The sequence below is a fragment of the Sorghum bicolor genome, chromosome 1, assembly GCF_000003195.3.
Source record: "Sorghum bicolor cultivar BTx623 chromosome 1, Sorghum_bicolor_NCBIv3, whole genome shotgun sequence".
Classification (NCBI taxonomy): domain Eukaryota; kingdom Viridiplantae; phylum Streptophyta; class Magnoliopsida; order Poales; family Poaceae; genus Sorghum; species Sorghum bicolor.
The window spans coordinates 7781677-7804905 of record NC_012870.2 but is presented as its reverse complement, the minus strand read 5'-3'; the positions used below and the strand labels follow the sequence as shown (position 1 = coordinate 7804905).

Here is a 23229-nt window from a genome sequence, read left to right as displayed (position 1 = left end):
GGTATCTTATTTTGTTTGAGATTCTCAACCCATGCATCATTGATTATTGTCAAACAGCTAGCACACGTACTATCGTGATGCTATTTGTTTAGATATTGATGACTACCATGGTCCTGTGAATCACTCTTTTGACTTTTCTTTTGTGTAAATATATAAAACTTTTAGGCAATATTTTTCGCGCTATTATATGATATAGTAGTATATATATAGCTATAGCAACAACAAGTGCATTTTCAGCGTATATGTGCGCTCCATCAATGCACAGTAAATCAGTAATCGAATGCTCCAACCGGAAATAATGCTCCTTTGGGTAGTAATGACAAATCTGTTGCAATCACGCTCGCGTCTAAAAATTGGTTGATTTTAATGTGTGGATTCAAGTGCGTTAATTTACCTTGCCTCTTGCATCCAATCCTGTACACTTGTAATGGAAGTGCTTCATTATATCTATCCCTTTCAAGCTCCTGCGGCGCCTTAAAATGGCGATGTGACCAGCCTACGCTGAAGCATCCATGGTTATGGCCCGGGACTACGAGAATCCGGCACGTTATCGTACTGCCCGAAAGAAGACCGTGGAACAGTGCCCCTGTACGGGAGACGACACCGTGTGTTCAATGCTAGCACCTAGCAGCATGGGGGGTTTGAGATCACAAGATCCATGGTATCAATATAGGATAGTAGCCAGAGCCACTACATTCCTTGCTGCTAATCTTATCTTATACTAATTACGGTATATTTTACGAGCTAAAATGATCACTCAACTTTTCACCAGTGGCATTTTTCAGGTCGACGAGGTGGATGGAAAATGCTCAATTCTTTGCCCTGATCACACTAAGAGCAGAGCGCCAGTGGGAAGTAGTTGCAAATGCACTATAGTTTAAGCTATCTCCAGCTCTAAATACCAATACTTTTCAAGGCACAGGTCATCAACCCCTTGTACTCTTGCTCGTTGTACCGTCTCCCAGCAGCTGACTTGACAAATCACGCTTCACAAGCAACGCCCAACGTACACGTAGGAGTACTCAACTAATGAAGCAACCCAATGTCCCAATCAGCATCAACATCTTCTCCCTGCCTCTGCCTGCATGCCTGCCTTGTCCTACTAGGTCCTAGCCGAACCAAACCAGGTGAATTACAGTGCCGACTGCCGATGCTCCATGCGGTCAATCCGCCGGCGGCCAACAACGCGAGTTCAGACGGGAAAATCACCGTGGGACGAAGGCGATTCCGCTGAAAAGTTGGCGGTTCTGGTGCGTGCTCCCAGCTCCCCTCCGGCCGTCCGGCTGGATGGTCAGGCAGGTGGAACGCGTGGATATAAACATAGAGGCCGGCCGGCAGCAGGGGCGGCTAGACGGAGACCGGAGACGGTAGCTCGCTACGGCAAGTCATCAACCACTACATGAGCAAAGACGCATCGCCAAGGCACAGGTCATTGGCTGGTTTCTCCTTACGTCTTGCCTTGTCCTGCTGCAAATTTTTATTTGCATTATTTTGCCCGGCCGTGTGATGCCTGCTGGTTTCTTGACGAGGCTTCGGCGAGAGCGAGACACCGACGGCTCAACCATTATTTCTCTTTCCCGGCTTGCGTACGTACGTACGCCCATTCGTATCGTTGCCGCCGCGCGTCTATTAATTCAGCTGCTTGCCTCGCCTGCTTGCTCCATTGCCAGCCAAGTTCGATCTCCCTCGCCTCGAGCTCGATCGGGTCCATGGCGATCGATCGAGAAGCTAAGCTTGCTAGGTGGTGCGTTTGGTTGGCTGAGAGAGTGCGATGTTGGCATGGTTCAATCAAATCATCGCCCGGCAAGGTGACTTAAATTTTGCGCTTTCGATCGATCGAGGTGCAGGGAGGTGTTTCCAGGCACCGTGTTTGATTGAGCCGTGCCAATATCACAACCTTCTCTAGCCTATATATGTGGACTACAGTTTCGTAGGCTACTGCAATCTTCAAAAAGGTACGGGTTTTTTTTTTTTGGTGTTCTTGTCGTCCTGCTATACGCCGTGAAATTTAAGTTTTGTTTGTTCATCGTATGTATACCATGTGTGTACTAGCTATTTGTGGCATTATCAGGGAAGTTTAGAAGTATATAGGTATCAGCAGTCGTTGATGACCTATATGGTTTCTTTCCGGGTGATGTTGTCTTTTGCTATTTATATCCAGTCTTGCAATTTCTTTAAGAAATTTCCTTCTCCAGTGTTTTATGAGGTGACAGTATAGTGTATACATAGCAGGCCGTAATCTGCTTATGGTAAATTGGACTAGTGCATACAGCATACGAACTATCGTTCAAGACTCCACTGAAAGTTCTCCTGAAGCTTCATCAGAGGGGAGAATTCTTCAAAAGAATTGAACCCAGAGGGGCAGAAGTTTATGAACAGGGAGCCAAATTGTTCTTTATTTCATTATAATTCTAGGAAGCAAATAATGGCCCCTGGCCACTATATATATGTACCAGCCATGAGCCATCGTAGACGCCCACAGCCAAGCCAGCGGTGGCTCAGGCTTGGTCAGTGCTATAGCTGTGGCCGGTCAAGGGTGGCTACAAGTGGCTAGGAGCAGGTAGGGTCTATTCTAGTGTTGTTTTCATTGTTCTACTACTGTTGGCAGTATGAGCTACCATTCACAATTCGCTTGTGAAAAGAATAGTTGATTTATTACAGGACGATGGTGACTATGTAATCATTTACGACGTTTGTCTAGCGCTGCATAGTTGTAGGAAACATGCAAGGAAAAAACAAGGTGGTTCTATCCGTAGATATATTAATATCATATATCGAGATAGACCAAAGACGGCATGAGAGGATGTGTTTTAGGATTATTTGGCTAATGATCCTAAGTACTGTCTAGCTTTATTCCATCGAAGGTTAGCCTAGCTAGGTTCAGTTCTTCAATAGTACTATGTGATACTCCCTCCATCTAAATTTTAAGACGTTTGATTTTTTTATTTCAAATTTGACCACTCATTTTATTTAAAAATTTATACAAATATAGTTAGATTTAAGTTATTTTCAAAGAAATTTTATTAATAAACTAAGTTATAATAAAAGAATTGATATTTTACACAAATTTTTAAATAAGACGATTGATCAAACTTGGTGTTAAAAAGTCAAATGTCTTATAATTTGGGATGGATTGAGTATTTTATAATATGGTTGTATTAGTTTCATTTATGTCTACGCAGATTTAGGATAAAGCCTTGTTTACTTCCACCCAAAACCCTAAAAATTTTCAAGATTTCCCGTCACATCGAATCTTTAGACGCATGCATAGAGTATTAAATATAGACGAAAATAAAAGCTAATTGCACAGTTTGGTCGGAACTTACGAGACAAATCTTTTGAGCCTATTTAGTCCATGATTGGACAATAATTACCACAAACAAACGAAAGTGCTACAGTGTCGCAAATTTTTTTCCTTCACCAATTAAACACGGCTTAAGTAATGGACTTTTCCTATGCATTATATGCATGTAGTAGAAGTCGATGATTACTACTGTCGTATAGTTTTAAGTCCCACAAGTAGGTAGCTGTTTTGTGCTAGGGAAAAATAGGTGTAACATAGGGGACACAGATTTATACGGCTTCGGGCACATATATAGTACCCTAGTACCCTACTTCCAGTGGAGAAAGCTTTCTATGTCCCCTGCGCCCAAGCTAAGTGGCGTTGATGGTGTTTGTGGAGAGATTAGACAATTAGTTTGTCGAAGATATGGACATCGTTGACCAGGGGCTCCCTACTCCTTATATACTCCGAAGTACAGGGGTTACGTTATAGATGGGAGTCCTGATCGTCTGACTGATACGTTTTTTCTACTTTGTTATAAGGAAATCTAGTTAGATCTGAGTGGATCTTTTACAAGTTACTTGGCTTATAAGTATATATAGCCTATGACCAAGGCCCGATATAATGACAACTACTTTGTGCAAAAGAAAAATGTTGTCCATGAACAATGTTGGATTATTATAGTTGTTTGTAAGAATATATGTGGCCTATACTTTTTTAGCAAGGCTAGGGAGAGGCTAGGCAGTGACTAGAGTTGGCTAGGGCCTCTTGCCTTCAGGGGGAGATGACAAGAGAGCTTGATAAGCAGCGGGGGAAGTCGGGAACTCCATGGATTCATGCAAAAATAGGAAAACCATGGTAGAAAAAAAAAAGATAGAGCCACCGGAAGATAGGCCCTTCCCATCAACCTAGAAAGTTACTAAATGGAGAGAGTTTTAGCACCTTCTTATTTTTACAAATAGTTGTTTTACCAAGTTGATAGAGAGAGGTGTTTTTTTCCCCTTTCTTTTCAAAAACCTTAAATGAAGAGTCTATTTATACAGAACTCATGAAATTATTCTCTAAACGGCTCCAACAGTTTGGTAAACGCACTTTCAATCCTTTTTTATTTGAATGGTAGAAAAAAATCCCACTCCAACAATTATCTTAACTTGCAATCAATATACGCAGAAAAAATGGAGGCGCCCATGTGTAAAGAAATGTGGACCACTGATACTCCCTATCGTGTTGGTGTCCTTGGCATTGTTTTTTTTTCCCTTGGCACTCCTTGTTGCCCCTGCCTGCCTCCGCCTAAAGGTTCACGGGAAATGAAGATTCGACTTTTGACGTTTGGGTGTGAGTTATGGTGCCAAGATGGCCGACCACAGCCTAGCTATCTCTGCTGATTAGGAGATTCGTTTAAATTGAATCCTTGACCATTATTTTCAAATATGAGAATACCTAAAGTAGACAATAAAGATTTTGTTTTGAAGGTTCTGCGTGACTTTTTTTTGGAACAAATAAAAGAGACGGTTGGTCGAGTGTATGTTATTTTTTTAATCAACAACTTTTACAAAAGTTATAAAACTAGGTCTTAGACTAGTATATTGTCCGTGCTAACGCTACGAGAAATAATACTTATAATTGATTTGGTGATAAAAGCTATAAAGAGAATCATGAGTGCAAAAAATAGCTTTTCTTCAAGCTATATAAGAAATGTTAAGGTGGTGCTTGAAGAATGAAATCTAATAACTGTTATGACAAACATTTCATAAGCTTCACCTCATAAGTCACGACCCATTTAATTTGTGCCAACGAAAATAAGAGATTATTGCATTGATTGTTTTTTTATTCCTATTTGTGCCACCAGCAATAAATAGACTAGCATAGTTCAGATTAAATCAATCAAATTCCATAACTAGATAAAACAAAGAATGATGGGGCCAAGATGCAGCAAATACTCTTGAATTTTCTAAACGACTGGATTGTCATTTTCCACGACATCTTTAGCTACCTACATTGCATACACAAAACATGGATATCACTGCAAGAGAAAACATGGATGTCACTGCATTCATTCACTCTTTTATAGACCTTAATCTTACATGCATCCCATTTTTCTCGGTAAACAATGTATGGCTGTTTGTGGCATCTGAATGTGAGGGTGCCTTAGTTTTCTCATGTGAAGTTTCATGCGAACCATCCCTGTAACTCTAACTTAAGCAATCCATCAAGGCAAAGAATACATGTTTACAGGAAATCACGATCTATATTGTATCAGAGCATTCACCGGAATTAGATCTTTTGACAATTAGACACTATTTTTAGATCTGAGGATACTTGGAGATAGAGCACATAAGAGTAATAACTCCAACAGCTCGATCGGCTATTCTTGTTTTGGAGGCTATTTTAAAATTTGTATAGCAAAACGTAAGCTCTAACACACACTATTTGGTTTTGTAAAATAGAAAACTGACTGTCCTTGATTTTAGGTGACCATATAAACTCAACCATGGACACTAGCTATATGAAGATGAGAAATTGCAAGACTGTTGAAGACATTTTTTTAGAAGTTTTCTATTTTACAAAATGGCTAAACTATAAAATTTGGATAGTAATTTTAACCAAACTGTTGGAGTTGCTTTAATGAAGATTCGATTTTTGACGTTTGGGTGTGAGTTATGGTGCCAAGATGGCTGATCACAGCCTAGCTATCTCTGTTGATTAGGAGATTCGTTGAAATTGAATCTCTAATCATTATTTTCAAATATGAGAATACCTAGAGTAGACAATGAAGATTTTATTTTGAAGGTTCTATATGACTTTTTTTGAACAAATAAAAGAGGCGGTCGGTCGAGTATGTTATTTTTTTTAACCCAACAGCTTTTACAAAAGTTACAAAACTATGCTGTTAGCAGGTAGATAACTCTCGCGTGAACGATATAGTTCCGATTTTCCTGAAACGAGTCCGAAGCCACGTCTCCAGAACGCCTTGGTTTTTAGTACTGAGCGCTGGTGCCTTGGTATGTCATATGTGAAGTAGAGCTTGTAGCGTAATAAAAAATAATAGAGGGAGTAGATCATAACTAACTACTCTTCGCGCCATCCCCGGAACGCGGGCGGCGGGCGCGCGCACTACGCGATCCATGCCACCTGCAGTAGTGCCAGTTGAAGACGGCGGCGCTGGCGAGGCCGCCGGCGAGGAGGTGACATATTACAGCTGCCATGTCGCGTGGCTTGCGTGGTGGAACCACGTCCGCCGGTGCGTCCTCGCCTCCACGTTCCTCCCGTGCCCGCCGGCGCCGACCACAAAATCGGCCGTCGTCCGTGGCACGCTCTTCGTGCCCTCCGCCGGTGACCGCCGCGTCCGCCTCTTCCTGCAGGAGCACGGACCCGCCGCCACAGACCAACCAGTGGACGACCACGACGAGCACTTCCTCGTCCTCGACCTGCCGGCTGGCCTCGGCGGCGCGGACATCGCCGCGGCGGGCAGGATCGTGCTCGAGTACCAGCGCCAGTGGACGCCCAATGCCTCTCCCGGCGGCGCGCTCCTCGACTCGCCCAAGTGGCTGGTGTACTGCAAGGGCACGCGCGTCGGGTACGCGACGAGGCGGGAGCGGCCGTCGGATGCGGAGGGGTGGTTGCTGGAGAAGCTGCGGGCCGTGACCGCCGGCGCCGGCCGCCTTCCCGGCGGAGGGGTGGAATACCTGCGTGGGATGTTCGAGAGGATCGTCGCCTCGTCGGACGCGGAGTCGTTCCACCTCACTGAATGGCCGGGCGTCACCGGCGGCGGCTTCGACGGCGGTCTTAGTATCTTCTTCCATCGGGTTTGTTAGACGTGCAAGACTTTCATGTTAGTGTCACCTGGTGTTGCACGTATATAATGCCCGTCCAAACAAATACTAGAAGCAAGAATAGTAGTTTAGAGTATGTATTATCGATCGTCGTCATCTTAGTATAATCTAAATCCATTTCTTTGAGTATTGGTCTTTCTACATTTTGATGATGAGCTCACTGTGAAATGCACAGAAGAAACACCTGTGCCTTTTGGATTATAGAGTTCTTTCTGAACATATCCTCGCTCTAAGCAATTATAGGGTATTTGGTTTGAGGAATTAGTTAGGCTATTATCACTCCTCTTTCTTTTTGTTTTGTTGAATAAAATTGGTTGACCCATATCACCTCAATTTCTCGCAAGGTAATAATTAGAACTATTTTGATAAATAAAGTCATTCCGCTAAATTTATCAGTGTTTGGTTTAGAGAATTAGTCCATTTTAAATGAGGTCGTATATATCTAAATTTATAAAATGACTTTATTTATAAGCCTATGAAGCATAAAGTGATGATTCATTAACTAAATTCTATTTCACAAATCAAACAAAAAATCAAGAAGTGTGATGATGATGGACTACCTCATTCTAACACCCAATTAAAAAATGGACTCATAATACATCACTTCATCTAGAATGGGTCATTCCTCAAACTGCACTTGATTTTTAGGTATCTACTTAAAAAATGGCAAGAAGATACATCCAAAGTTTCTTAGCAACAGACATAATGATCAGAATGAAGTTCCAATTCAAAATAAATTTTAAAATCATTGAGCTTGTTTCAAATGATTTGAAATAATTTCAAAATTTTGTTTACTTTTGAGACTGTCTTTTGTTAAAAAAACTTTGGAATTCACCTAAGTATATGTATAGAAAAATTACATAAAAATACTACTTTCTGAACCATGAATTTAGATGATTTTTCTTCGAATTTAGATCATTTTTCTTCTTCTGATTTTTGGAGACTGTTATGCAACTACTCTGCCTAGTCCAATTTATAGGACATAGACTGATATGACGCACTCTTCAAATATTAGATTATTTACAATTATATAATTAGATTATTGAACTATTTTATAAGGCATATCTAAGTTCATTTGATACACTTTGACCATTCATTTATTTTGTATTAGATTAGATTATTTATGATTATATAATTATGATTATTAGATAGTAATTTATTACAAACCTAATAATAGCGAGTTTATATTAGAATAGTTAAAAATTATTGGATAAATTATTACTCAAATACAATAGTATATGATGAACTTTAGTTTTAAAACTATAAAATCAATGATGCTAAATCAAAGGAAAATAGGTTATGCTCGATTTGTATCATCTACTTTAAAAATTGCAACAAGGGACATCCAAAGTTTATTAATTAAGGGAAATGTTTTAAATTTAGTTTTGAATTAAAACATAATTTTGAGTATGTCCTTGTTAAAAATTTAGATTTCACCTAAGCATATATACAGAATAAATACATGAAAAGTACTAGTTTTTGAATTAAAATTTTAGATGTTTTTTGCACTTTTGGAAACTATTTTATAGCTAAAGAATAAAATGAAAAGTCAAATATCGTATTATGGGAAGAATTTTAATTTCAAAATTATAAAGTTAGTTATGCTAAATCCAAACAAAATGAATTGTGTTTTATCTTTTGGAATGGCCAAACAAAATCTAGAGAATCAAAACAACGAGATAGTCATGTCAAGATCTTTATTTTTTATTTAAGTGTTATTCTTACTTTTGTGTTTTCCAGGTCGGGGGGGGGGGGCATTGTCATCCTGTTTCCTATCTTTTTCCTCGTTGACTAACTTGGCCATATCTCGACAACTAGCCGGAGAAGCTAGAGAGGAAGATAAGAGGGGTTCACTGGAGCACGAGAAGATGTAGTGCTAGATCTAAGAGAGCATGACCCTAGAGGGAGAGCGGAGCCGCTCACGAGTCACGACGCTACACTTAGACAAGGGGCACGTTTCCAGGAGAAGGGAGACGCTGAGGAGGGTGGTGGTGACCACGCCAGGGAGGGGTGTCGCTAGGGAGAGAATTCATCATGAGGTGGTTGATGAAGTGACAGTGAGAAGATGTAGAAAAGGGGCACGTCCCCGAGAGGGGAGCTGCTGAGGAGGACGGTGGAGGTGCGGTATAAGTTGTTGGGAGCCGAGGGAGCTATGCTGGCAAATGGTCTTGCTAGAGTTGGAGGAGGTGGTGGCGCATGATCGATGTATGAGCGGGGTGAGAAACAAGTGGTGGAGGGGAATTTGTGATCCTCTTTAATTTGACTCTCAAGTATGTTCGTTTGTCTGAAAAGACATGGCTGAAAGTATTGTTCGCTGGTTTGTTGTGAGAAAAAAAGTATTATTGAATAGCCGATAAATTTGACAGATAAGCTTGAGCGAACAGTTGAAGGCTCAAATAGGACCTTGTTGAAGTTGCTCTAACGCATGACACAATCTACACTATTGATAAGTGTCTATTGATCATTGGCTCGCCGATTTGGGTCATATCCTATATCTGCATATTTTCATTCCAACTCTTAGTTATGCAATTCTTTAGTAAAATAGTGTTATTTCAAAAAGAAAATATTATATGTTTACAGCATCAGCAACGGAACTGCATACTTCTCAGAGATTTGATTTTGGCTCTAATTGTGATTCTTGGTAGTGCTAGAACTTTCATTGTTTCCTTAGAAGTTAGCTCAATAATCTTCCATAGCTAATCTCCTCGGTTGGAGTAGTATCCAATTTTTTTCTAGTAGAAGAGTATGCAGCGAATCAAGACAGCCAACACGCATCCACAAGGATGATAAGCATCACATCACAGCTCACAGGCGCTTTCACCCGGCAACACAAGGCGATACACCAAACCAAAGCAGTTCTGAACACCAAGAACACCAGTACAACACCGGATTAGTACACCACAACACAAAGCAAAGCATCCATGACCGAAGTCACCGAACCAGAGAAGACTGCACCTACGTAGTACTCCGCTGCCGTCGCCGGCAGTGAGGGCTCCGACCTGATGATCTGATCGATCGGCCGCCGCTAAGGTAGCTAGCTAGTAGGGGCTCTGGCCCTGCACGTTGCCGTGCGGGTTGTACAGGCAGAGCGTGAGCGTGGCGCCCGTGGCGCAGCTTGCCTGCGCGCACCCGACGTCGGTGGTGCGGCGCCACACCACCTGCGTGTACGTGCCGCACTGCCGCCCCGCGGCGCACGTGTTGTTGGCGTGGGTGTAGTACCGCCCCTCCGCCACCCACAGCGCCACCACCTCGGCGGGGCGCGCGCGGTAGCTCGCCCACCCCTGGTTGGCGCCGTAGGGGCTGGCCCCCATGTCCGCGAACGCGCACCCGCCCTGCCGCTGCTGCTGCGCCACCGTCTTCGCGGCCGCCGACGCCAGGTCCGCGCTCCACCGCAGCGGGGCCACGCCCACCGCCGCGCGCGCCTGGTTGTGCGGCGCCAGGTACTCGCCCGCCGCCGTCGCGTTGCTGGTGCCGCCCTGCTGCTGCTGCGCCTTGGTGACCGCGCCCGCGCCAGCGCCGCCCGGCGTCAGGACGCGCGCGCCGTGGGCCGGCGCCGGCGCGGCGCAGAGCGCGAGGAGGAAGCACGCCGTGGCCATGGCCGTGGGGAGGAGAAGGTGGTGGCGGCGCGAGTGCGCCATTGAGATCTGGAGTTGGTGAGCTGAGTAATGGCTCAGTGATGAGTGAGCGCTGAGTGCGAGTGTGTGCGCGCGGGATTGTTCGATGTGTTGTCGATAGCGAGTCTCGGCCCGGCACAGGCAGATGGCGACGTCTGCCGTGCAGCACGGGCGATCAGCTTATTTGTACTTGGTGCCGGCTGCCACGGCGTCTCGGCTGTCTCGTGATGCCACGGCGCGGCCCGTTCGTTCCGATCCATCGATCTCGCAAGTGGGACGCCACACGCGGGAGGGACCTGGCGAGATCCAGGGGGCTGTTGGTGCGTGTCAGTGCCGATCTCCATGGCGCGGTGCCTCGTGGATGCGATTTTCCTGTCCCTGAAAAGATCCGGAAGGACACTGTATTTTGTCGTGAGATTTGAACACAGGTGGAAGCATGGGACACGGCGGCCGCGGGAGCGTGAGGCGTAGCAACGGGAATGGGACGACTCGAACCTGGCCTTTGAGTCCGGGTTTTAACATGGTTTTATAAATACTATCAACACTTCTAGAATCCCCTCAAAAAAACAATACTTCTAGAAAAGATAAGATAAAAGTATAAACATTGTCATGACAACATATTAATGGGCCTAGTTTCATGTGGATAAGCTTTGGGCCTTGCCTTGAGTCAACCAAATAGTTTCTGCTGTTCTGTGCCTTTCATGTTCCTTTACCAAACATAATCAAACATACTTTATTAATTCTTGTGAAAAAACGGCTGGCTACATCGTTTGTTTTGTGCGATACATTTGTTTTGGACAAGGAGGCATTAGAATCAGGTTCATTCTTTTGGAAACAGGTAGCATTCCTAAGACTGTTTCTAACATGGGTTAAACCGCAAACCATGGACACAAGTTCCAGCCTTCCAGTGAATAGGCGAGAGAAGCTGGTCCAGGGTCTTGTTTGCACCATCCAATTGAGTCCCCCCCCCCCCCCCCCCCCTATTTGTAGGTTTTAAAATAATATGACATGAACTAAAGCCATAATAATTGGTATTTTTGCTTTATCTGGAAGTAGACATTGAGGTTTTCAGCTTACTTGTCTTCTGATGAATTATGTTCCTTGGTAAAATCTTCCAACAGGCAGTGGAGAACCACAATATTTCCTTACCACCGTACGGCTTCGCGAAAAGAAAAGTTTTTAGGTACTATGTATCTATAATAATTAGTGTCCAGTCATAGATTTATTATGCTTAAAAAAATTGTCTCGCAAAATATATGCAAACTGTAAAATTAGGTAGTTTTTTAGTCTATATTTAATGATCCATTCATGTATTCAAACATTCGATGTGATAAAACGAAAAGTAAACAAGGCAATATACAGCTTTCTTGCATTCTAATACAATTTGGTAGGTGACCTTTTTCACTAGGCAGTGAAGATTCATTGTTCCCTGTCGTTGTTTCTGGTATTTGCGAGACATTGGCGACAAATTGTCAGGTTGTCAGGTCCGGTAAGAGCAGTTGTTCGTGATATCTGTCGTTATATATGTGGGGAGCATTGAAGTCCCAGCCAATTTCAAAGCACAGTTCGTGATATCTGTGAGAATTGGAAGACCCATCCAATTTGAAATCAGTTCGACATGATCGTCTGTGTGACAAGTGCACAGACCCTGTTCTTTTTCATCTTTTGTCCAAAACTGGATGCACAGCTATAAACCCCGACACCTTTAGAGACCATTAACGATGGCCAGTGGCCAGCAAAAGGTCCCAAGACCGGAACTGCAACGGAGCTGTGGCCACCCAAGAGTTGAACCTTATACAGATTACATTATCAGATAACTTGCAACAAGCACACAAAAAAATGAGGCTAAATTTACAGATACAAATATAAATAGATACCAATTCACGGCATCTAACACACTCACACAGAACTGAGCTTATATGGCCTTAAGAAAGGGGAATAAACAGCAGCACCAACAACAACCAAAATCTGGAAATAAGTTTAGCACCTGAATACCTGAGCCAACAATAGCCAGAATCTGGAAATAAGTTTACCACCTCAATAATCCCTGAGACACCCCTCAGACCACAGCTAAACTCAGTACAGATTACAATGAGTTAAACCGAGCTCGACATAACAAATTACAACTATGAGATAAATGCCAGAAGAGATATATGTCTCTGCAATTGCTGCCTAAAATTTGCCTACGCTTAACTACACTCAAAAGATACCACAATATTATTTGTGCTTCAACAGGGAAGCAGTATCGGCAATCTACAATGCTTCTGCCTTGGTCTCAGAACCCGGCGCCTCAGTTGCAGCCGGTGGTGAATACTGGAGCCAGTCTTTTGCGCAGACAAGTGCCTCCACAGTCTCTGGACGAAGAGAGCTTCTGTAGTCATCAAGCATGCGGTTCCCAGTTCCAGCAGAGAATATGGAGCTGCCACTGCTAACCATCGACATTGGGATGGCCAAGATATCCCGGGCCATCTTTGACAGAGTTGGAAACTTGAGCGTGTTAAGCTTCCACCAGTTAAGGATATCAAACTCCTGGATACGTGGAGTGAGGGATTCCTCCAGGTACTGCTCCAGTTCACATTTTGCTGGCTGGCTACTTTGAATTTCGGAAAGGTACATATCAAAGTCAAGAAGACCATCACTAGTGGAAGGAGGATTTCCCTGGTTAACATTTGTGTTGGCAGCCACATTATTGGCTTCAACATAGGCAGGGGTCAAGGGGAGCGGCTGTGCGACATACTCCTTATACAGCTCATGCAGAGAGTCATTGACAACCTTAACATATTTTGTAGCCTCAGCACCATAAATTTTAGAGTAGCTGAACTCAACAAGCTTCATCTTGAAACGTGGATCCATAACAACAGCAATGGCTAACACCAGGCTGCAATCTTTCCAGTATTTGTCAAATCTCTCATGCATATCCTTGGCAACACTGCTGAAAAAAGGACTTCCATGTTCTGTGCCATTGGCTAGCTCAAGCTGAATTTTCCAAGCTTCATGGAAAAAGATGTTTGCAGTAGGGTTTGCTGAAGCCATCACACTATGTGCAGAGTCATATAACAGTTTCAGGTAATTACAGCTTGCCTCAACTCTCTTCCAGTCCTCTGCTGAAGGAGATTCATTGTAATTATCATCACATGTCTCCAGTGTAGCAAAAGCCTGCTTATAGTCCAAGGCAGCCAGCAGCATCAGATAAGTTGTGTTCCACTGGGTTGTAACATCTAAACAAAGGGTCTTGGCACTGGGAATCTCCAGCTGCAGAGCAATCTCAGCAAACTTCTCCTCACGGCTTGGAGAAGCTTTTATGAACTTGATACTCTCACGGATGTTGTAAATCACACCATGAATCGAAGCAATTACATCCTGAGCAACAACATTAAGGATATGAGCATAGCACCTCACAACAAAGAGCTGTCCCTTAAGCATGAGGTTGTTCTTATTGGAGAGGTGGTCCCTAAGATTTGCACTGTAAATATCATGGGAAGAGCAATCATTATCCAATGTGATAGTGAACAGCTTGTCCTTCATATTCCACTCCAAAAGGCTCGAGCTAATAGCTTCACTAAGTGCATTCTCTGAATGAGGAGAGGACACCATCATGAAATTGAGCATTCTTCGGTGCACTTTCCAATCGGAGTCAATAAACTGCCCAGCAAGAGAAACATAGCCAAGAGTCTGACTGGTTGTCCAGAGTCCTATAGTGAGGCTGATCCTTCCAGGCATAGTGCTGAATGCTTGCAACAGGTTCTCTTTTGCTTTCTGGAAAACAGCATACACCTCTCCTTCCATTGTCTCCACATCTACAACCCTGAAACGAGGCTGCAGACTCTCAATAAAATTAGTGAAGGATGACTGTTGAACAATGTGAAGTGGGTAGTCATGCAAAATGATCATCTTCGCCAGATAAGAGGAACTCCGTTCCTGATCAAAAGTAGCATTTGCATAACCAGTGTATCTGTAACGCCTCTTTGTAGGACGTTCCACAGCACCCTCACCATCATTATCAGTGACATGGCCCCCTGCAAGTGGCAGTGTTAGCTTCCTGTCTTGGTCTTTCATAACAGGACATGAGCCCAGGGTGATGTGCCTCTTGAGATGGCTAGTGCCTGCAATTTTTGAGCCAGAACTATACGCAAAGGTTTGCTTGCATAAATTGCAGCATGCTCTTGAGTTCCCTCCTGGCATGGCTTCTATAGTGAAGTGCTCCCAAACTAGCGACTTCTTCTTCCGACGTCTTGATGTTCGCGGGGTCATCTCAGCATTGACCAATTCATTACCATGGGCCATCTCATCACCATTGACCATGTCGTTAACTGGAACCATCTCATGACCGTTGATGAGATCATTAACCTGAACCATCTCATGACCATGGATCATCTCATTGCCTTCAACCATCTCAGTCCCATGAATCATCTCATTGCCATGGATCATCTCATCACCATGGGCCATCTCATCTCCATGAATCATCTCACTACCATGAATCATCTCACTACCATGGATCACACCATTGCCATCAACCATCTCATTGCTATGCACCATTGCATTATCATTGCTGTTTGGCTCACCCATGCTGAAGATACAAGCCAATGGAATCCAAGAATGCCTGTCAATTTTGACTAGTTAGTAAGTACAATCGTGTTAAGTGCAATTCAGTCACATCATATCACTTGATTGTTTCATGATAAAGGGACTCCAAACAAATAAAAAATGAGTGAAATGCATCAGAGGCCCCTGAATTTGTTATACGGTGTCATTTAGGTCCACGAACTTTAAAATGCATTTCCAAGTCCCTAAACTTGTTGACCGGTGCACCACACATCCATAAACTTGTAAAAATAGTGCATCGCAGCGCAGGTCCATTTGTGGACCTAAAGACCACTACGGCGCACCACTTAAAAAGTTTAGGGGCCTAGAAATGCATTTTCACAGTTTGTGGACTTAAGTCAGTGGCACCGCTCATGCATTTAAATCCATAAAATTTCATAGGTACACCATCAAAGTTTTCATGACAAAATACACATACAGAAAATATTCTACATAGTTCCATCATTAACAAGATCTGATTGTTTATGGCAGCAGTCCCCAGGAACAAATTTTCAAGTCAACGTTCAGAGACCACCAACATTGCAGACACTTTCCAAAAGCTACACGAGGATTATATTCTTCTGCAGTAAACTAGATAAAAAAAATGATGACGTCTCAATCATGATGGTATCCAAAAGTACAAAAATTATAGAACATTGTACGTATGAGAGAGATGTAAGCAATTAAGCTATGTTTTTAACCATGAATGATTATAGCATGAGCAAGACGCTAGAAACGTGATCAATGTCACCAAGCCAGGCAAAGCAATGCTGAATGCAAGTAGCTAAACATGCTCTAGAATTGAAACGGAAAATAAATATGAAGTTCAAGGCAGGCCCTTGAGCAGAACCATATAGGGCTGCACAAGAATAGCTAAACAATAAAATGCCACTGGTAACCAAGCCTTTCTGCTGAAACTCAACCACGCTCATCGTTTACTTAAACTCCTGTCAGAAACAAGCCATGGTAGCTGGAACTTCCTATCAAAAAAGATAATTACAGGTATCGAACCTAGTAGTGCTGAAATCATACTCAAGTATGACTACCCTGGTCTAGGCACGAGATTCACAAAGATGTAGCACTATGCGATGAATCATTTAAGCTTCAAACGCTCAGGGTAACATGTACTAGTAATTCTCTAGCTAACAAGACTGAGTCCTATAGACCAAAATCGAACAAAATCGAACTGTTTCCTATAGACTCTTCATCTTCACAGACGACAACTAAGTCCTACTTCCTCAAAAATATTAGTAATTCCGTCGGAAAACTGAACCAGTCCCAGAAACACACACACGCCACAATTCATTCGTACCAGAATACGATGAAAAGGCAACAATATTGAATAAGCGATAACAGCGCCCTGACACCCACCGGGAAATGAAAAAAACTACGAAAATTTTCGCACCAAAACAAAACAATTCCCCGCAACGCTCCCAGCGAAGCGCTTGCTCCCCTACAGATCCGACGAACCGAGCCCGCTAAAACGGAGCCCAACGGACCAACTCGAACGGCGCACCGAAATCTAAACCACGAAACAATCCCAATCCGCGAAAGCTACGAGCAGCGCGGATTTAGAAGACGACGGAACACGCGGGGAGGAGCAGAGGAGGTCCAGGAGAGAGGGGGGTTTGCAGTTTGGGGGGCTTACGTACGGGGAGAGGAAGCGGGGCGCAGCGGGCGGAGGCGAACCAAACCGGGGGGCTCGGCTTGCTTGGTGGCGGCCGTGCAGACGAATTAGGGCTCGGCCCAAGAAGGACGAAGGCCGGGCGGAGCAAACCCTAGATCCTGTGATGGGGGAGAGGGCGAGCCGCGGGGAGAGAGGAGAGAAGGGCTTCGACCCGTAGAGAGAGAGAGAGAACCCGGAGAGGGGGTCTCGTGGCTGCGGGACGCGGAGTCGCCCGGTGCGGGGATTTAATGGGCTAGCGGCCCATGGCGATGGGCCTCGTGAGCTGGCGCGACCTGTGAGGCTGCCGGTGGACCAGGTGGGGGCCTCTCCGCGCGTGGAAACAGGCTGGGTGGGGTGGGACGCTGGGTCTATCTTTGGGCGGTTTCCTCGTCTCGTGAGAGAGTTTCCTGGTTCACGGAAAATATGGATCGGGGTGTGTGTGGGGGGGCTTGTGTGGGTGATGGATGGGTGGCGGCCGCAGCACGGCGCTGGATTGGGTGGCGTCTTGGGTTGGGCCTTGGGCGTTCGGCCGGACGCAGACCCTTGGACCCAGAGGCCATAGGACCCAGCTCGGCAATCGAAAAGCAAGGGCCACTTTCCAAAGTCCAAAGGCCACCGGGCACCGGCTGGCCTCTTTGCACGTGGTGTGTGCGGTTTATGGCGCAACGGATGGATCAAATAGATTCTTCTTCCACAAGGCAGACAGTGACCAAGACAAACCTGATCCTCCAGCCTTCACTAGTACAAAATTCGGGTGGTGAACACTAGAGCCGGTCTTTTTTGCGCAGACAAATGCTTCCATAATCTTAGGTCGAAAGAGAGCTTATGCAGTCATCGAACATGTGCCTTCCTTTTCCAGCAGAGAATATAGAGCTACTACTGCTTACAATGGACATTAGAATGGCCAAGATATCACGAGCCATTCTAGAGAGAGCTGGAAACTTGACTGTGTTAATAACATCGACAATGCATTAGAGGTGAAGCCTGACATGTGTCCATATCCAGAGGACGACCTTGGCCTTGGCACAAACAAACGATAAAGAGGGTGAATGAGTCTTTGAGCATAAGACCACCAAGTGGCAACGTCATGAGGAGGTTTTGTGGTACTACAAACATCCAAGCGGCAACGTCGCGATGAGGTTCTGCGGTACTACAAGCGCCCAATGTCCACAACAGAGGTAGTGGTCTCGTTAATGGCAGGGGATAACAAAGGCATTGAGGAGACAACACACCGAGCTCGACAAATCCAAGGTGTGATTCCCTACCGGAACTGGAAAGCAATGACGACAGACATTCGGTCACCACCCACCACCATGCTGGTGGAAGGCACAAAGTTACTAACAATTAGGAGGAGGCCACCTCGATGACAACGCAGCCAAGCCCGACCTCATAAGCTTCAGTAGACGGACGATAAGAACTGACACAGCAAGCTTCACGCTAGAGACTAGGGTGGCCGAAGGGGGGGTGTGGCAGCGAAGGCCCATGGCGAGTCGCCTCCACAACACCAAGCCCCGACATCAAGCTTCCAAGTGATAAAGTAGCCTCAATGATCCATGAATTAGTAGATCCCCGTGAGGAGAAATCAGATTTGAAGTTGTGGAGTGGAAGGAAATGGGTAGGATTTGGTTATTGGGGCGAGTCCTCCAAGGGTGTGTTTGATTTGACGGCAATATTGGATTGGATACGGCTATTCATAGATTTTAAGACTGTACCCTCTGTTTGGTTCGATGGATAGGTTAATAGTTCACTAATTATATCTTTTAACAGAAATGAGAAATATGCGTGAACGCTATTTTTTTCAAGAAAAATACTAACTAAAATAAAATATGTTAATTGGCACACAAATCATGCGCTAGTTAACATAGAAGCCCATCATAATTAAGTATATTAATATAACATACTAATGATCCTTTTTTATTAATATAATGACAAAAATTAGAGCATACTAATAATCCTTAATTTATTAATAATAACAAAGATTAGAAAAATAGATAAGCACATCAGGTATTTTCTTGTAGCCTCATCCACCATATAGAGATAATATTCTCTCATAATTTCAAAATATGAATTGTTATCTCCATCCATGAATATCCATCAAACCAAACACATCCAAGTCGCCATGATCAGACACTCCTTGCATCCACATAATGTGTCCAGCTTCTTCAAAACTAAATGTTACGACAACAATCACAAGATCAAAAGGCAGTAGGCGAAAAGTTTTTTTTTGGTCAAGATCAACACTGCATAGTGTTTGCGCAAAGAGGTCAACAGCAACGTTCCATACTACATCTTGGGGGAGAACCTGCAACGTACATCCAAAACAAGTGACCATCATGCATGCATGCTGGTCACTACCACCTCCAGGTTCTATGGAACAACCCTACCTTACCGACTACATACTGCTAGCTAATGCTACCATTACTACGCTACTACCCCCTCCTCGTTCCTCAAAGCTACCTGCTAATCCTGCTGCTATGCCATACCGTTCCCGAGCCGATGCCAGTGCTAGTGACATCGTCTTAACTGCCTTCTTCCTCGGTGCCTGCTTTCAGGTACTCGCCGTCCCCGCTCTGCGCGCCGGAGCTGGTGCCACCACGGACGTCAACAGACAGCGAGGTCGATCCCTCCTTGGCGCCACTGCCGCTGCGGCCAAAGCCTGAGAACATGCCGGCGTTCATCATGCTGTTGCCGGTGCCTGCGCCAGCAGCACCGCCCATGCTGGCCTCGCCGTGGAGGATGCTGAACCCACTGGTCGTGCCACCGCCGCCCCCTGAAGCCATGCCCAGCTGGCCGTGCGCTGCCTGCTGCTGCTGGAGTGGCGACATGGACGGGTGCGCGTACATCATGGAGGACCGCGCCGCCATTAGCGACTGCGGGCTCATCATCTGCCCGGACTGCGGTGGCATGTACCGAGGGCCTGGCTGCATCATCAGGTTGGACGGGTACTGCAGACATGCCAAGTGAGATGAGCGACGCAATCCTTGATTCGCTAATGAAAATGATTGGGTATTATAGTAGAAAGGGCCAAGCCGACGAGCAGCATTAGCAGTACCTGTGATAGTGGTGCAGTCTGTGGTGGCTGGCTGTCAGCGATGGCCGCCAGGTACATGAGGTTGTGCTGGAGCTTAGCTTGGTGCCTGCAAGACAGCATCAGGTGGCAAACACGGGAACACTCAGCGGACGAGGATATCTATAGTCCATCGCACTACATAATCATGGATTGTTGACACATATAAACTAAAGAAGTCTCTTTTACCGGTTGCCGCAAGTAAACAGTGAACAGATGAACATGCTTGCTATTACTTGGAACGATGATTGAGAAAGAAACATCAGAAGTTGCCTCAGTTATGGAAAAACTATAGAAGGTGTGATATATGACATTGACATGATGCCATTACAGGCCATAAAAACAGTAGACTGAACAAAACAGTACATGGTTGGTGCTACAGAACTAGTAACTTGCTTTATCACGTGCACTTGGCAAATATATTAATCAATGTACGAGCTACAGCAGACTAACCAGTATTGGAGTGTGCAGATATGGAATCATTCATCGCCAAAGAAGCATTTTAGCAAGAAACATGTTTTAACAGTCGACAAATTAGGCTTGTTTGATGCTAGACTGAACGAAGGGGCATTCTTGTCCATGTTAACACAAGTTACAGCTGCTAGAGTCTAGCTGCTACTACATCCATAACAAATAACAATCATGCCGGGAGATTAACATGGAAGTCAGGAATTCACCGTTCGCACTCCTCCACCTTTCCATTGTTCTGGTTGTCGAGGATGGCCAGGATCAGCTGCTTGTTCTCATCCAGGTACTGCACAGTTCAGGGTCGAAAACGTATTAGGGGATGTTTAGTTAAAAAAAAAGTAAAATGTCAACTACTTGGAATGATGAAATACATAGTTACATCCAAAATGCAGAATTTATTGCCGCCTTATGGGGCTCTTTTGTTTTTTTTTTCTTTTTGCCTCTTGTGGCCAAAATACAAAATGGAGAAGAACCACATTTTTGCTAAAACTTTTGCATGGTGTTTAGTTCGATTTTGTAAAATGACAAACTAAACTCAAAAAAAATTGGAATACAAGGTGAACTAAACACCCCCTTAGCATGTCAATACAATCCAGTAGACGGATGTACTGTATCCATCATCACTGACCACAGACGGAGCATTTACGATCTCATCCATGTACTGCTATTCAGCTAACGAAGAAATCAAAAGTCTCAAATACTTTGCAGACCAGTGAACAATGGGCGTCAGGCGGTGCATTTGCTCAACGACTGACCAACACGGCAGTTCATCCCCCAATGAACTGCCGTGGCGTTTCAATGATTGATACCGCTGGTTTCCTACTCAAACGTAGTAGTACGCCACTCCCAATCTAAAGATCAATCATTGACTGACACGGGAGCATGCAAACATAAGGCGTCAGGCAAGGTCATGCAGTCCCCAGTCCGGGCCCCTGCCTGTTAGCATTTCGGCGTTTGGCTGTGAAGCGGAGCTTTTTGGGTCTACGGAGTAACAGTCAAACTCCAATGGGCGGCCGGCAGTACAGCGCACGCGAACCTACATTCGCTCCTACCCACATGAATTTCAGAATATGGTCCAGATCATGCTTTGCCACAGCACGGCCAATAAGGGCCGTGTGAGAGCTTGTGACCACTCAGTGTCTGCAAAATTACTTTCATAGAGAAAAAACAAGCATGTAATAATATATTTGATACTAATAGTCCTTTTATATGTTTCCATTGATTGATGGAATATCCCAAACATTTGATGTCGGTGCAAATCTCACAGCTTTTATATATTTCCTTCGATGGAAATATCCACCATGATGCCGCCTGGCCAGGCTTTAAAGATCGCTACTAGGCAGGAGACAGGTGCAGGGTGCAGGCCTGGCATCGTTACTGCTTGCGAAAAACAGCAGGTCACTATAAACCGAGCTACAAAGGGTCACCAACCAAACCGAGCTACAAAGGGTTGGGGTTTAGATGTGGAGATAATGGAGGTATTCAAATCATGTGGGCGACAACAGCAAAGGAATAGACTGCGGCAGTTTGAACTGCAGAGGAAATCAGAAACGAGGGACCATCTGAAAACACGTCAATATAAAATGGCACAAGGACATGGGATTAATCGAAAGATGAAAAAAAAAAGAGGAAAAAGAAATCAACACGAAGAACAGAAGAGGAGGGATAAACTGAAAGCCCTAAGTATCAGGAAGTGTGAACTAGTACAACTATTTCGAATATCATGCAAGATTGATAAAAAGATATGGGAGTATTTTTCCGGTCGCCAAAAAGAATATTTGCATTTAGTCATTTACAGATGAAAAAAAATGCAAGCAAAAGTGAAGATATTAGTGCAGAGAAAAATCAAGAAAGCAAGAGATTGGGAAAAAATTCAGGGAGGGGAAAAGAACGAAAAAGGAGAGAACTTTGACTCATATCTGATAGCCTGACGACCAGACGATTGCAGAAACGAGCAAATCCAAAATCGATTGCGAAGGCAAGATCACGGCACAAACAAAGAAGAAAAGATTCAAAGACACGAGGATATCGCGGGGGCGGGGAGGGATGGGGGGATTTGGGTTAGGATCAGGACCTGCTGGATGAGATCGGTGGTCACAGCGGCAGGAGAGGTGTAGCCCCCAATCATGTTCTGGTTCATCTGCATCAGGTGTTGCTGCTGCATTCCAAGACCACCACTGCCAAAAGCTTACGATCCCTCGCTGCCTCTCTCTGCGCAGCCTACACACCGCCGCCGCCTTCCTCCTCTTCTCCTGCGCAGCTTCTTCTCCCCTGCAGTTGCTTTCGAACAGGCCGCTGGCGAAAAGGTTCCGTTCCCTTGCGGCTTGTTGGGGTTTTGGTTGGGGAGAGATGACTGATGAGAGCGGGGGTTTTGCGCAGGTCAGGCCGCTGCCCGTCTCTTGCCCTGCTTTCGGTTCCCTTCTTTAAAAAGAGGGAGGAGAACTAGGCTCGACGTGTCTCTCGGCGCCTTGGATTGGAGTGGCAAAGTTTTAAATCGAGTAGTAAAAGTTTTTACTATGCCATTGCCATGTACTGATACGGTAACTTCTGATACCAGGCCAACAGAAAAGCTCGGTAACTTTCGCCCTGAGGCAGCACCTGTGCGAAAGGATTGGGGATTGATTCTTTAACAATGACCGGGCGAAAACAAATGCAGTGGTTGCCTTGTCCGCGTAATTTATGTGCGTGTGCACGCCCGGAGAGTATTTATGTCTGGG

The 23229-nt window shown here is 44.6% G+C and overlaps 4 protein-coding genes across 5 annotated transcripts; 1 reads left to right on the top strand and 3 right to left on the bottom strand.

Moving 5' to 3' along the window:
* Positions 1104–7335, top strand: LOC8059947 (protein MIZU-KUSSEI 1). The gene is made up of 2 exons (XM_021451906.1): positions 1104–1955; positions 2233–7335. Exon 2 carries the CDS (start codon positions 6409–6411, stop codon positions 7096–7098), a length of 690 nt encoding a protein of 229 aa, XP_021307581.1. The 5' UTR covers positions 1104–1955; positions 2233–6408; the 3' UTR covers positions 7099–7335.
* Positions 9891–10914, bottom strand: LOC8059946 (pathogenesis-related protein PRMS). Its single transcript, XM_002463885.2, has one exon. The coding sequence runs from the start codon at positions 10752–10754 to the stop codon at positions 10155–10157; it is 600 nt and encodes a 199-aa protein (XP_002463930.2). The 5' UTR covers positions 10755–10914; the 3' UTR covers positions 9891–10154.
* LOC8059945 (zinc finger BED domain-containing protein RICESLEEPER 2) lies at positions 12670–17201 on the bottom strand. Of its 2 annotated transcripts, none has more exons than XM_021447602.1 (2): positions 16960–17201; positions 12670–15330 (listed from the first exon to the last, which is right to left on the bottom strand). In XM_021447602.1, the coding sequence occupies exon 2, from the start codon at positions 15294–15296 to the stop codon at positions 12984–12986; it is 2313 nt and encodes a 770-aa protein (XP_021303277.1). In that variant the 5' UTR covers positions 15297–15330; positions 16960–17201; the 3' UTR covers positions 12670–12983. The 2 variants fall into 2 exon arrangements, with proteins under 2 accessions (XP_021303277.1, XP_002463929.1); XM_002463884.2 differs by having other exon boundaries at positions 16964–17200.
* LOC8059943 (GRF1-interacting factor 1) lies at positions 19117–22956 on the bottom strand. The gene is made up of 4 exons (XM_002463882.2): positions 22587–22956; positions 20722–20798; positions 20030–20114; positions 19117–19922 (listed from the first exon to the last, which is right to left on the bottom strand). Exons 1-4 carry the CDS (start codon positions 22674–22676, stop codon positions 19497–19499), a joined length of 678 nt encoding a protein of 225 aa, XP_002463927.1. The 5' UTR covers positions 22677–22956; the 3' UTR covers positions 19117–19496.